General features: G+C 47.5%; 1 protein-coding gene across 1 annotated transcript in view; it reads right to left on the bottom strand.

Moving 5' to 3' along the window:
- Window positions 1-6,800, bottom strand: part of znf804a (zinc finger protein 804A) — a 51,248-nt gene extending 44,448 nt beyond the window's left edge. Inside the window, exon 1 of the mRNA XM_042067403.1 lies at window positions 5,595-6,800. Within this exon, the coding sequence (XP_041923337.1) occupies window positions 5,595-5,705 (111 nt within the window). The 5' untranslated portion in view covers window positions 5,706-6,800. The remainder of the gene's footprint in view (window positions 1-5,594) is intronic.
- Window positions 6,801-12,624: the final 5,824 nt, after the last annotated feature.

Below are 12,624 nucleotides of genomic sequence, written 5' to 3'. Positions count from 1 at the left end.
TTTAAAAAAGAAAAAAGCGACAGGATTGCAGGAAATGACAACAAATACCTGTGCGCGCGCAGATACACTCACATAGTCAAAGACACATACAAACTCACTAGTGGTTCACATACACACGCGTGCGCGCACACACACACACACACACACACACACACACACACACACACACACACACACACACACACACACACCTGCATGTGGTTGAGGCAAGACTCATTGTAAGAAAAGAGGGGCTTAAAAGCCACGTTGAGCACAAAAAAAAAAAAATGGAGAGACTTCCTGGCGAAGACACAATGCGAAGTTATTTAAATGAAGCTCGGGCGGCTGTGTTCAGAACAAGTAGCTGAGCGATGTGAATTTTAATCAGAGTGCTTTGCCGCACGTGTGTCCCTCCCATGTGGACCTCACTAGGGGGGTGGTCTCTCTGCGCCTCTGAAGCCACGCCACCCCACCCCACCCCACGCCTCACTCCCGCCCCATCCTCCTCCCTCTCTACTAGTATATAATGCAGGGCTACTCTACGGGCACAAACCGCTCCACACCTGAGCCCCCCGCCCTGTCACACCTGGGTGGTAAAAAACGGTAAAAACACAGAGGGGGGTCGCTAGTGTGTGTGTGTGTGTGTGTGTGTGTGTGTGTGTGTGGAGAGGTGCTGGCCCGGCTAATCGGCAAGGCCGCCACATTAATTATCCACAGGCAGCGCCGACGCCAGGGCCTGGTCAGTGCTGGAACAGGAGACGTTCGGTAATTATCAATTAGGACAGCATTCAATGCATGAGCTCAGTGTTTCACTCATTCTACTAACGCACACACACACACATACTTAAACACACACATATACACACACACACATTCAAACACGCACACACACATATACTCAAACACACACACCCCCTCCGCCCAACAAACACAGTTTAGAGAGCTTCCTCAGCTGAGACACGCTAAAGGCAACTGCAACATAATAATGTCTCTCCCTCTCTCTCTCTCTCCCTTCCTCCATCCCTCCCTCCCTCTTTCTCTCTCCTTCCCTCTCTCTCTCTCTCCTCCTTCTCTCTGCCCCTAAACTAATAACATTCAGTGCAGGCCAGCTTGGGGCTGGACGGGGCTGCTGTTTTTTCTCTGATTAGGGCCTTGGCTGTGTGCACTGGCTGCCGTCTCAGCCATGCGTTTAGTCACAGTACTGCACAGTTATTAGTCAGGACTGCACCAGGCATTGTGTGTGTGTGTGTGTGTGTGTGTGTGTATGTGTGTGTGTGTGTGTGTGTGTGAGTGCTGGCTGTTTCTGATTAATGGTGAAAGGGCAGCCCGCGAATAGTAAGCACAGGTCAGCAACCTTTGCATACACACACACCCCCACACTTTTGTCGCGCATACCACATACACTATGTGTGCACATGCACGGGAGCTCACTGGGAGAGCAAACCTCAAAGAGAGAGGGTGAGAAAGAGTGCATGTGTGTATGTGTGTGAGTGTGAGAAAGAGTTAATGCACGTTCGTGCTGTGCGTGTGTGTATGAGAAGAGAGAGAGTGAATGCATATTTGTATGTGAATATGTGTGTGCGAGAGAGAGTGAATGCATGTTTGTGTATGTATGTGTGTGTGAGAGAGAGAGTGAGAGAGAGAGAGAGAGAATGAATGCACGCTCGTGTGTGTGGATGTGTGTTCACGAGAGAGAGAGAGAGAGAGAGGCAGAGCCGCTGGGAGCACTTCCCCAAACACCAGCTGAGAACACATACACACAGGCTGGATGTTTGAAGACAGGCCATTTGCATAGCGCACAATGCGAACGGCTACAATACAATCTGCACCTCAGAGCACTTCCACGCGCTCACATCTTTTGTAATGGGGCTGATTTTATCTCCACGTGATGAAGCAGAGAGATAACAAAGACAGAGAGAGAAGGAGGGAGGAAGGAAGAGAGAGAGAGGGAGGTATGGAGAAAGGGAGGGAGGGATGAGGGGAGAGAGATGTGCAGTGGTGGTGATAGCGGGGGTATCAAGAGGGAGTTTGGGGGGGGGGGGGGGGCAGTAGGGGTAGGGGGTAGGAGGGGGGTGGGGTGGAAATAAAGGCAACCCAGCTCCAGGGAAAACGGATGCCTGCATCACAGTGCAGCAGCAGGGACAGAGGGGTGAGGCTGAGGCTGGCAGGCTGGCACGCTGGCAGGCAGGCTGGGCAGAGCAGGGCAGAGCTGGGCAGAGCTCCGGCTTCAGCTCCCGCTCCAGCCCCGTTGGTGAAGTGACTCAGAGAGGAAATCAATAAGGCCATTGAAAATAACCCTGGCTATATGCATATTCTCGACAGCTGGGGAAGAGAGAGGGGAGGGAGGGAGGGGAGGAGAAATACCACTGGCGCACTAAAGCCATTGTTCACTCTGGGGAACGGACAGAAAAGTTATAAATGGCCATGCGCTCCTCTCAGCACCGTCGTGGCGGAGGGCCAAGCAGGTATTTATTCAATTTATGATAGCATGAAAGCATTCAGGCTGCCTATGTCGGCTTGTGAAGAAACGGCCGATAATGGCAATGCAGTAGTTTTGAGATAGTGAACTTATGCCATCTATTATATCCTCTATTTACTGGTAGCCCTAATCTACAGGGACTGTCCTTAAAAAAATAGCGCATCGCATTTGTGGAGACTGGGGCAGCACGGCCAATTATTTGCCAGTGCGCACGGCAATGTGCCAGGGCTTAAATTAAAGGCTTGACAGTTAACCATTAAAGGAGATGACTTACTTTCATTAGGAAATCCTAAGGAAATCTATTTCCGCAACCTGCGCCGGGGGCTCGGTTTCGAGCGCCTGTCAACAATGAGGCAGAGATTCATGGGAAGAGTGCATTTCTGGAGATGAGAATGTAAAGAGTCTGACCTCTGACCCCAGGCTCTCCACACACACATTCCATTTCTCTAAATCGTTGTGGGAGTAGAGAGCAAGCAGCCATTGAACCAGAAAGGCGGGGTGTGAGAGCAGCTTTGCTCTTTTAATGACAGAAATGGACGCAGCGCAATTTTTTTTTTGCCCATTAACAACAAAATGTAATACACATCCATTTCAACAAAAAGCAGCAAAACACACACAAATCCATAACATCACAGCATGTCATATATCATTATACTTTTACTGACAATACTTAGAATACTAAGAACAATCATGACTGGCAATTTGTAACCACGCTCTTTTATAATTCATTATAGTGATATTCGGACATTTTACATACAGTCAACAAGTGATCCTCTCTCTCTGCCTCTCTCTGGTTGGTTCATTCATTGGGTGGCCTGTGATGCGTGCAGCAGCTTAGCGTTGGGGCGGCCCAGAGTGTAAGTACTGGAGCTCTAATTACAGAGATGGATTTCACTGAGTGCCTCTCCATTACCCACCGCACAAGTCCACCGCAGCACAAGGGTGACCAGGGGGCCACCCTCCCACTTTTCCCCCCACGCGCATGTATTAGACAGCTATTATGTGCAAGCCTATCCTACCCTCTTCTCCTCCCTCCCCCTCCTCCCTTTCCCTCTCTCTCTCTCTCTCTCTCTCTCTTTCCGTGCCTGTATCTGTCTCTCTTTCTTTGCTTCTCCGTGTTGTGTTATTTTGTTTCCCAAACAGCGCTGTACAAATGTTCTGCGCTGTCGGAAGATTTGTCCAAAAAAAATATGGCCACGCCACGCACGAGAGCCAGATGGCACTGCACCAGTGCGAGGGATAAGCAAAGCACTTTACAAAGCCTGGCGTTCCCGTACACACTCCCTGCATCCGTACACACACACACGCACTCCCTGGGAGCCTGACAGACACCGTATACAGCAGACATGGGCAGGGTGTAGTGTAGTGCTTTGAGAGGGGAGTAAATGGGATGTGGTGTGTGTGAGTGTGTGAGTGTGTGTGTGTGTGTGTGTGTGTGTTTGGGGGGTTACAACCCTGCCCACCCCATCATCCCCTCCATCTTGGCCACTCTGGGTCTCTGTAAATCTAGATTAAATGGCACTGGGTCCCCCTGGTAAGTGTGAGCAGCGGTGAGGGCGACTGCGGTGAGATGGAGAGGGGTTAGATTGAGACGGATAATTGCTTTGAGTGAGAGCCACTGGAGGAAGGGAAGAAAAGAGAAGAGAAGAGAAGAGAAGAGAAGAGAAGAGAAAAGAAGAAAAGAAGAAAAGAGAAGGGAAAAGAAGAAAAGAAGAAAAGAGAAGGGAACGGAGAGGAGAACTCTTTCCCTGCTATTTCTTTTGTCCACACACAGTTTGTCTTGGAGACACTGGCTGGTATTGATGTCTGTACTGTGGTGATTCTCTCTCTCTCTCTCTCTCTCTCTCTCTCTCTCTCTCTCTGTCTCTCTGTCTCTCTCACACACACACACACACACATATCAGGGCTGCCATGCAGCTCTTTCAAGCAGGGCGGAAGGCAGATGAGCAACGTCAGCGCTTGATCCCGAACGGAGCGCTTCAATATTTCATCTCAAATCATTTCGGATTCTTTTAAAAAGGGGTGGTGGTGGTGGTGGGGGGGGGGGGTCAGCTGTCAAGACTCTGTTCTCCTTCCACACTGTACGAGAGACCAGGAGGAGTGGAGCAGTGAGGGAACGAGAGGGCGCCCATTTAATTAGCACATTACAATACACACAAAAAAAAGAAAGAAAGAAAGAAAGAAAGAAAGAACTAAATGAATGCTTTGAGACACTTTCGTTCAGGAAGTTTAATTAAACCTCACCACCGTGGGGCTGAATCTGTTAGTTACGGTGCATCTGCATCTCCACTGTCTTTCTAAATACGGCGACCTATATTACAAAGGCAACGAGGCAGAGGCAGAGGCACTTGACACTTTTTTCAAAGTACTTTCAAAAAGTAGTCGGAAAAACTAACGACATCTCTCTTCCCATTCTGGTTTCCCCAGTTGCCGTACTCCAGATTCAGGCTGGTCGTATTAGGCTGTGGATTTTTGGAAACAGTGGCATGAATCTGGCAGGGGACAACGGTGGGGAGGATTATAGGGAAGCTGAAGCTTTAAAGAGACTATTACGACTAAATCCCCAAGCTTCATTTATGACTGTGTATACGGAGATTAGAGACCTCCCCCCATACACACACACGTCCATCTGTTAGGAATTTACACACGGTCACTGGTCAGGACAACTCGCAATTTCATCCATCTGCAAAAAGCTTTCCACATGCCACTGTTACACACACGGTCACTGTCACACACATTAAAAAAAAAAAACAGCCCAATCCATGGAGTGTTTGGTTGGGGGAGAGGGGGGGATTATCGACACAACATGCACACAGCACTCTCCATTCTCTGCTCAGCACTTCACTCTAACCCACATGACTTCGTGACTTCGTGCCCAACTTTTCTCTCCCTCGTCCGTCAGCATGCATGCAATGTGTGCAAAGCTCAACACACTCAACAGAAAACAGCAGAGGACTCGACTCCAGTCCAGTCCTGTCCAGTCCAGTCCACCTGACCTCACTTCATAGTCATCTCTGTGCAGCCTAGTCTACTTGTGGGGGGGGGGGGGTGGGGGGGGGAGACGACAAAGAGAGGAGAGGATACGAAGAGTAGGAGTGGGAGAGATGGGTTAAAAAAAAGAACTGGGGATAATTACCAAGTTCTTGTTGCCGTTCTTGCTGAGGGGCCCCCGGAAAACTCCCTTGATGTTCCGAAAGTGTCCATTGCTGAGGTGCGTGGAGCTGATGACGATGTAGTAACACGCCATGAGGCTCTCGGACGGCGTCCATGCACAGCGTGTGCTCGAGGGGGGTGGAGGGGCACGGAGTAAACAGTACCGGTCCGGTCTGGCACAACAGCCAGAGAGAGATACACAGTCACTCTCTCTTTCTCTCTCTCTCTCACACACACACACTCTCTCGCTCACATATAGAGTGAGGGAGAAAGTCCACAGCTTTAGTCGTCCTCTCCTCTCTCTTCTCTTTTTCTGCCTCCCTCTTTTTCTTCTTCTTCTTCTCTCTCCTCTCTGCGTTTCAGATCAAAGGCGCCGGGCTCACTTCCCCAGTCAAGAGAGAGAGGGGGGGGGGAGATGCCTCATCTCTCTCAGAAAGGAGACTCCTCCAGCAGTAAGGAGCACCGCTTACAGGCTCACAAGCACACGGACACACAGCGACACACACACACACACACTCTCTCTCTCTCACTCACACAGTGTCTCTGAGCCACTTGCAGTTTGTCTTGTTGTTGTCTCTCTTCTTTTCTTGCGGCGAGGGCTTTTCTTTTCTTTGTGATGTTGTTTTCTCTCCTTTTCCACTTTGCATCCAGCAGAGCAATATCCTCCTGCTCCACTTCCGGCAGCGACAGAAGCGCCGCACTCCTCTCTTACTCCGCTTCTCTTCTCTCTCTTGTCTTTGCTTCACTTCTTCTTGCCAGCCTCCTCTTTCTCAGTTGGCTGCTACTCTCCTGCTTTCTCTCTCTCTCGTTGTCTCTTTCCTCCCCCTCTGCTCACGGTGCTGTGGCCGCTGCGCTGTAGCGCGGTGCGAAAGTGGCACTGGCGTTTCGGCGCTCTCTGCCGGAGTGCTGCTGCTGCTGAGCGGGTCTGCTGGGAGCTTCTGCTGCTCTCTCTGCCGCGGCGGCGGTGGAGGTGGTGGTGGTGGTGGCGGTGGCGGCCGAGGCAGGCATGGCTGTTATAGAGTTGCTGCGCGTCCGCCGGTCCAGTGCGCGGAGCCAATGGCTGCGAGCCTCCCGCGAGCGCGTGTGTGTATATGTGTGTGTGCGCGCAGGAGAAAGAGTGTGTGTGTGTATGTGTGTGTAAGTGTGTGATGGCGAGGGCTGAGGGAGAGAGAATTGCATCTGTCACACGCACTGCCTCTCCAGATCGTCTGAGTCAGCCCCCACTTCCCCAGCCAACCAGGATACAGCAAGACTCTCTCTCTCTCTCCACCTCCCTCCCTCCCTCTCTCTCACTCGCTAGTAAGCTCCGGCTCCCTCACTCTCCTCCTCCCCACTCTCTGCCTCTTCCCCTCCCTCTCTCTCCCCTTCTCTCTCTCTCTCCCCCGCTCTCCCTGTAAGAAGCTGAGGCAGCAGACTGCGCGCGGGCAGGTATGAGGATGCTGCTGCTGCTTGCTGCCGCTGTTGGCTGAGGATTGCAAAGCTGCTCTGGAGGATATTTGTTACAAGCGCTCTCATCCATCTTTTATCATGTTAATCTGTACCAGAGATTATATAAAAAGCCAGTTGTGTTCCGGAGACGAATACACACACTCTAGTCCTGAGTGTTGGGGGGGGGGGGGGGGACTGTGTTGCTTGATTCAGCGGAGGCGTGAAGCAGTTAACAAAAGAGAGAGAAAAAAAGCACTCTGCCATTCTTGACGGACTGGCTGTTGAAAAGCAAATCATTATTTATTTATAAGGGAAATGGCCATTGCTGAGATATAAGTCAGATCAAACGGCTACTTTAATTTCATGCAAGCTTTTTAAAGTGTGATGAAAGTCCAGAGCAACCAGTAGCACCCGTGAGAGCATGGCATACACACACAGACACAGTCTGTGTTTCGTTCATTTATTAACACACACACACACACACACACACAGTCTGTGTTTCGTTCATTTATTAACACACACACACGCACATGGGTTCAAAAAATCAACTGCTGAGTTCGGCTTCCCAGCACAGTTGCACCACTCTCCTCCCCTCTCCTCTATGCTCCACTCATTTACAGAAGGGGAAAGGAAGAGTTCAGAAGCCCTCCTTTGAAAACAGCTCCAGGATGTCGTGTGTCATCTGCCAGCAGAGGAGCCAGAGAGCAAGTCTCTTCACAGGCTGAGAAGCAAGCAGTAACGCCTCGTAACTAAGCAACACAGTTTCTCCAAGTCAATTCTAAATTGCATACAGTGGGGGAAGCCAGTGGTAGGCCGCCAGAAGAACAGACAAAGGGATATAAGATTCAGCCTGCCAAGGTGATGGGAAACTAAAAAAAACTTAAGAAAAAGGAAAATAAAAATGTACAGTAAAAAAGGGAAGAACTGCACCAGCGAGGGAGAAGACAATATTATGAAGCGCTACAGTTTTATGGATCTTGGCAGAGAACAGGTTTTGGAAAAATGTCTGACCAACTGTCAGTTGAAATGAACCATCAGTGGCTTCATCGGATTCAGGGAGGCGGGGGTGGGTGGGGGGGACAAATGCTTTGCTTTAATTTATTCATCACACAAACCGAGAAAATGAATTATTCATTCAATGAAGAAATATCCAATAATTGATTCAGAGGAATAGACTTATTGAAACATTTATAATGTACACCCTAAAAAAGGCTATCTTAATGTATGTCAAATGAAATTAAATAGTGCAATTATATTCATAGTTATTTAATTTCCCGTGCTTGTTTGAATGAATAGCATACTTGCCAATTCAGGGTTGATTAACTATCTAACAACAACCGGAACAGTTAAATTAATATGCTTATCTCATCAGTTGTACTGTCAAAATAGATATCACATAATTGTTATTAATCAGGCGTAAGAGCATAAACTGGGAGAGGCTGAAAGGGTTCACCAGGACTGTGTCAGTTTGGGGAATAAACAATCCCTCATCATTAATCTAAATGCTTCCATTGATAAAATCATTCTGGATGTAATGAACCTCAGATGTCTGCTAATATCCTGGCTGCAACCACTAAATGCATTTCCAATAAGAAAACAGTTATCCTTTCTCTTACTGCCCGTCAGTGACAAATATGGTTCGCACTGCAGGCTAATGACTCATATAATAGGCAAACAAAATGTTCCTGAAGGCCCTAACCCATATTCAGTGTGTGTGTGTGTTTGTTTCTGTTATTGTGCGAAATGCAGTCGGAAGACACTTCCACTGCATGGAAGAATAACACACATCTGTAGAAGAAGTATCGAAAAGAAATAATTGTCTGTGCACCTAGTGAACTGCACTGTACTATATATATATATATATATATATATATATATATATATATAGCGACGCAGCAGTACGACCTGTCATCTGCCTGCCATATTGTGCGATCGGTTCCAAACTGTGAATGTATGCTTTTGTCCGTAGCCTACTGTCAATGCGAGCCACTCACGGCAGTTTCTAGGCAGTTCCGAGTTAGCAGCAAGGGCCCACGCTTCCATCTGTCTTGTTGGAAATATTCTTTCTGTTGCCCACCCGCCACGAGTCAAGTGTACACACAAACACCTCGAGAGACGCGTTCGAGTGTCCCGTATGTGGGCAGCCAGGGGTAACAGAGGTAGGTTGTTTGTTATGTTGCTGCTGTTGTTGTTTGTTTGTTGATGTTGCTTTTGTTGGTCTTCCATCACGCTGGAGCTTCAAAGCTTTTTTTTTGGGGGGGGGGGGGGGGTGCAAACCTTTCTGGGGTGATTGCAAAATGGCAAAAAGGGAAAGTATAGTAAGTGGTCTGGAATGGCGCTGAATCAAGTTGTTTTTTTTATCTGCGAGTGAGCACAGTGTTGACCAGTGTCAGAAAGAACTCCTTTGTTGACATTTAGTGGCTCATTTCCTTCCAGTGTAGGGGAGATGGAGAGAGCTGGAAGTAAATAGCTTTTGTCAAGAAAGTGTATGAGTAACTCTGCTGAAACTACTTCTCCACAAAACACTTGAATGCCTGATACAGACCTCTGATTGGGGTTACATTTCAGGCCATCATTTCCCCAGCAGCATCTTAAGATGTCCATTTCACAAATGGTTACATTGAGGAGCTCGAGCTACTACCATAGCCCATGTAGAAGGTTCCAGAACAAATTCCACAGGATATCGGCTGACCTGCAGCAGAGGAGGTGGAGCCCTTGCATGCTCAAACATGCTCCTGGGAGCTCCGGCAGATGGGGCTGGGCAGGCAATGAAGAGATGAGAAGACTCACTAACGCAAGCCACATGGTACAGTAGATGCTCAGGGGCTACTCAAACGTAAGGAATGGACATGCTTTAACGCCAATCTACAGGGAAAGCTGCCCTGTATGAGGGTAAAATAAGTTAGGTTAGGTGTGGATATTCACTGCAGTGGAATGGAGAGGTTTGATGTGCATCAGGAGGTGGGGGAAAATAAAGAGAGTAACGATGCAGACACAGACAATGGATAGAGGCTCGCTTGTAAACATTGAAAGCTATAACAAGAGGATACAGGCAGTTGAGAAAACATCAGGAGGTCAGCGTGAAGCAGGTGCAGTTAAGGAGGCCTAGCAGCGCCGAGGAGGAGAGCTGCTCAAAATAAGGGAAAAGATTGAACAAGTTAGGGAATATTCTTAAGGGACTGGTTAAAAACATGTCCAGGCAAAGCATTCTGTGTGGGGAAATCAGAGAGACCGTCGAATTACAGGATTTGGAGGAATATATGAGGCATGGGTATAGGCAGCAGGAGACATAGAGAGAGAGAAAGAGAGAGAGAGAGAGAGAGAGAGTGGTCAATCTGCCAGCAAATATCTATCCAGTTGGAAAGACTAGCAGATGGATGACAGACCTCCCAGGAGGAAAGAGGTGGTGGAGGTTGTGTGTGGTGCAAGGGCCACGTCTGCACCTGAAACCCATGGCAAGTAGTGTTTACCATTTACAGGTTCATAAACAAGCTAATGGTATGGAAGAAAGGAGTGGGAATGCTGTACAGTAAAATGGTATTGTGTGTGTGTGTGTGTGTGTGTGTGGAGGAAGAGGCCACTAGTCCAAGTGATTCAAGAGATGTAGTTCCCCAAGGAATAGTCCTAAGGGTTTCAGCACCACGGACAGGGACACCTTATTTCAGCACCACCCCGGAGAGGAAAGGAAGGTGGGGCCACAGCCTATCATTGACTAGGGATGAGATGGCCTATGGAATCAGCCCATTAATTGTGGTATATCTCAATTATAAGCCCATGATCTTTGAAAGGATCGTGCTGTTCATGCTGTAAGTGCCATTTTAAAGGGAAGCGAGGATACTGAAAATGCAGCATGCAAGCACAACCCTTTCCACTCACATTCATATGATTTAGCCATAGCCTTAAGTCTTTTGATTTCAAGGACAGTTGTTAAATGTTAAAGTGATTTGATTTGATTCTCCATTATTTTCATGACTTCTCTGCTGATACTGCCTTGCATTGTGAATTGTCAGTACAAGATTGTGTTTCATGTTTAACTTCAGAGGAAGGCTCCCCTGTAAATGTGTACTATAAAGGAAACGGCTAAGGTGGCTACGTACCAAGCAACAACCCTTTAACTAAGACACAGCTTCAATCAAAGTCACTTTGAGCCTCACCCGCGTTTCATTTTTACTTAAAGTGCCCTTTCTGAGGGAGAGAAAGGCCCCAGGAGGCAGAAGAGTGAGCAGCAGCGACTCCTCACAAACCTGATTGTTTTTCCTCACGTGGAGGTGAGGGTTTCCTGTGGCGTAATAGAACAGGGTTTGCTTACACATTTGAAGACAAACAAAACTATGTTTTTTTGTTGTCGAGGAACCAAGGGATCCCAGGATATCTGGTGTGTGAGTGTGTGTATGTGTGTGTGTGTGGAGGGGGGGGGTCTTGGGGTCTTGGAACTCAGAAGCATGATCTGGCTTCAAATATGGGCAGCAGAGAAAGAGGGGAAAGAAACTTAGCACGGTGTGCTTGCCTTCTGCAAATATATTCTGTTTCTATGCCACATAATCTCCCATGGAAGGCCTTTTCAAAGCTCTAATAGCAGCATGAGCAAGCAATCCCGTTAATGACAGCTTTTGAACACTAGTATAATGGCTGGTGGTAGTATTTTGATGTTAGCTTTGGCAATAGAGGTTCGAATTATAACATCGAGGTCAACTATTCATAGTAAGAGCCCATGCATCATATTGATTGCCCCAAGGACCAGTTAGCTGTTATCTACGTTAAAAGCTAATGCAACAACACTAACGTATTGATGAGATTTCTATCTGTGATAGAAAAACCTATGAAAACATCAAGTACACCAAGCAGTGTTTCCCATAAATTGACTTATTTGTGGCGGCCCACCACAATATCTACATTAACTACCACACAATGATTTTCCAGGTTGTACTAAATTGTGCTTAAATGTGGATCGTTACGCTAATTTGTTAAAAACTGTTGAATTCAAGTTAATTCTGCAAACCTACCCCTACAAATAGAATTAAGTTCTGTGGGAAACACTGCCAAGGCAGTCTAACTCAGTAACCATAGTACCAGTGCTAGTCTTGCAAAAACATTGCACTGCACATCTTGCTACAGGTCTTCTTTACTCATGCTAAAAATGAGACTTATATTAGACTATCTTCTGACAAGTGGCAATTTAAGATTCTTATTTTTGCTTAGTTTAGCATGTGAAGAGTTAACTTGTGAATAGCTGTGGTTTGAGTTGCAGGAGTAGGGGAAGGAGAGATGTTGAGAAGCTATAGCCTACCTTGTGTGGGTTCCTTTGTGGTGATGTCTTACAGAGTTAATCCTCTCCTCAGCATGAAGGCGGACACATAGGTTACACATATGATAATTCAAGAGCAGCAACTGTGTGAAAATGAAATCCAATACTGCTTGTGTGTGTTTTTGTTTTCTCCCATAATCATTCAATTGCTACGGCCCAGAAAACACAATGTAGATGACTATAGGCCTAGTCATTTTGTTCACACATCCTGGAATGCAATGAAGGAATTACATCTTCTATGCACACAGTGTTTCCCATACATTGACTTATTTGTGGCGGC

This window comes from Alosa sapidissima, chromosome 2 (assembly GCF_018492685.1).
Source record: "Alosa sapidissima isolate fAloSap1 chromosome 2, fAloSap1.pri, whole genome shotgun sequence".
NCBI lineage: Eukaryota > Metazoa > Chordata > Actinopteri > Clupeiformes > Clupeidae > Alosa > Alosa sapidissima.
This window is presented reverse-complemented; position numbering and strand designations above follow the sequence as displayed.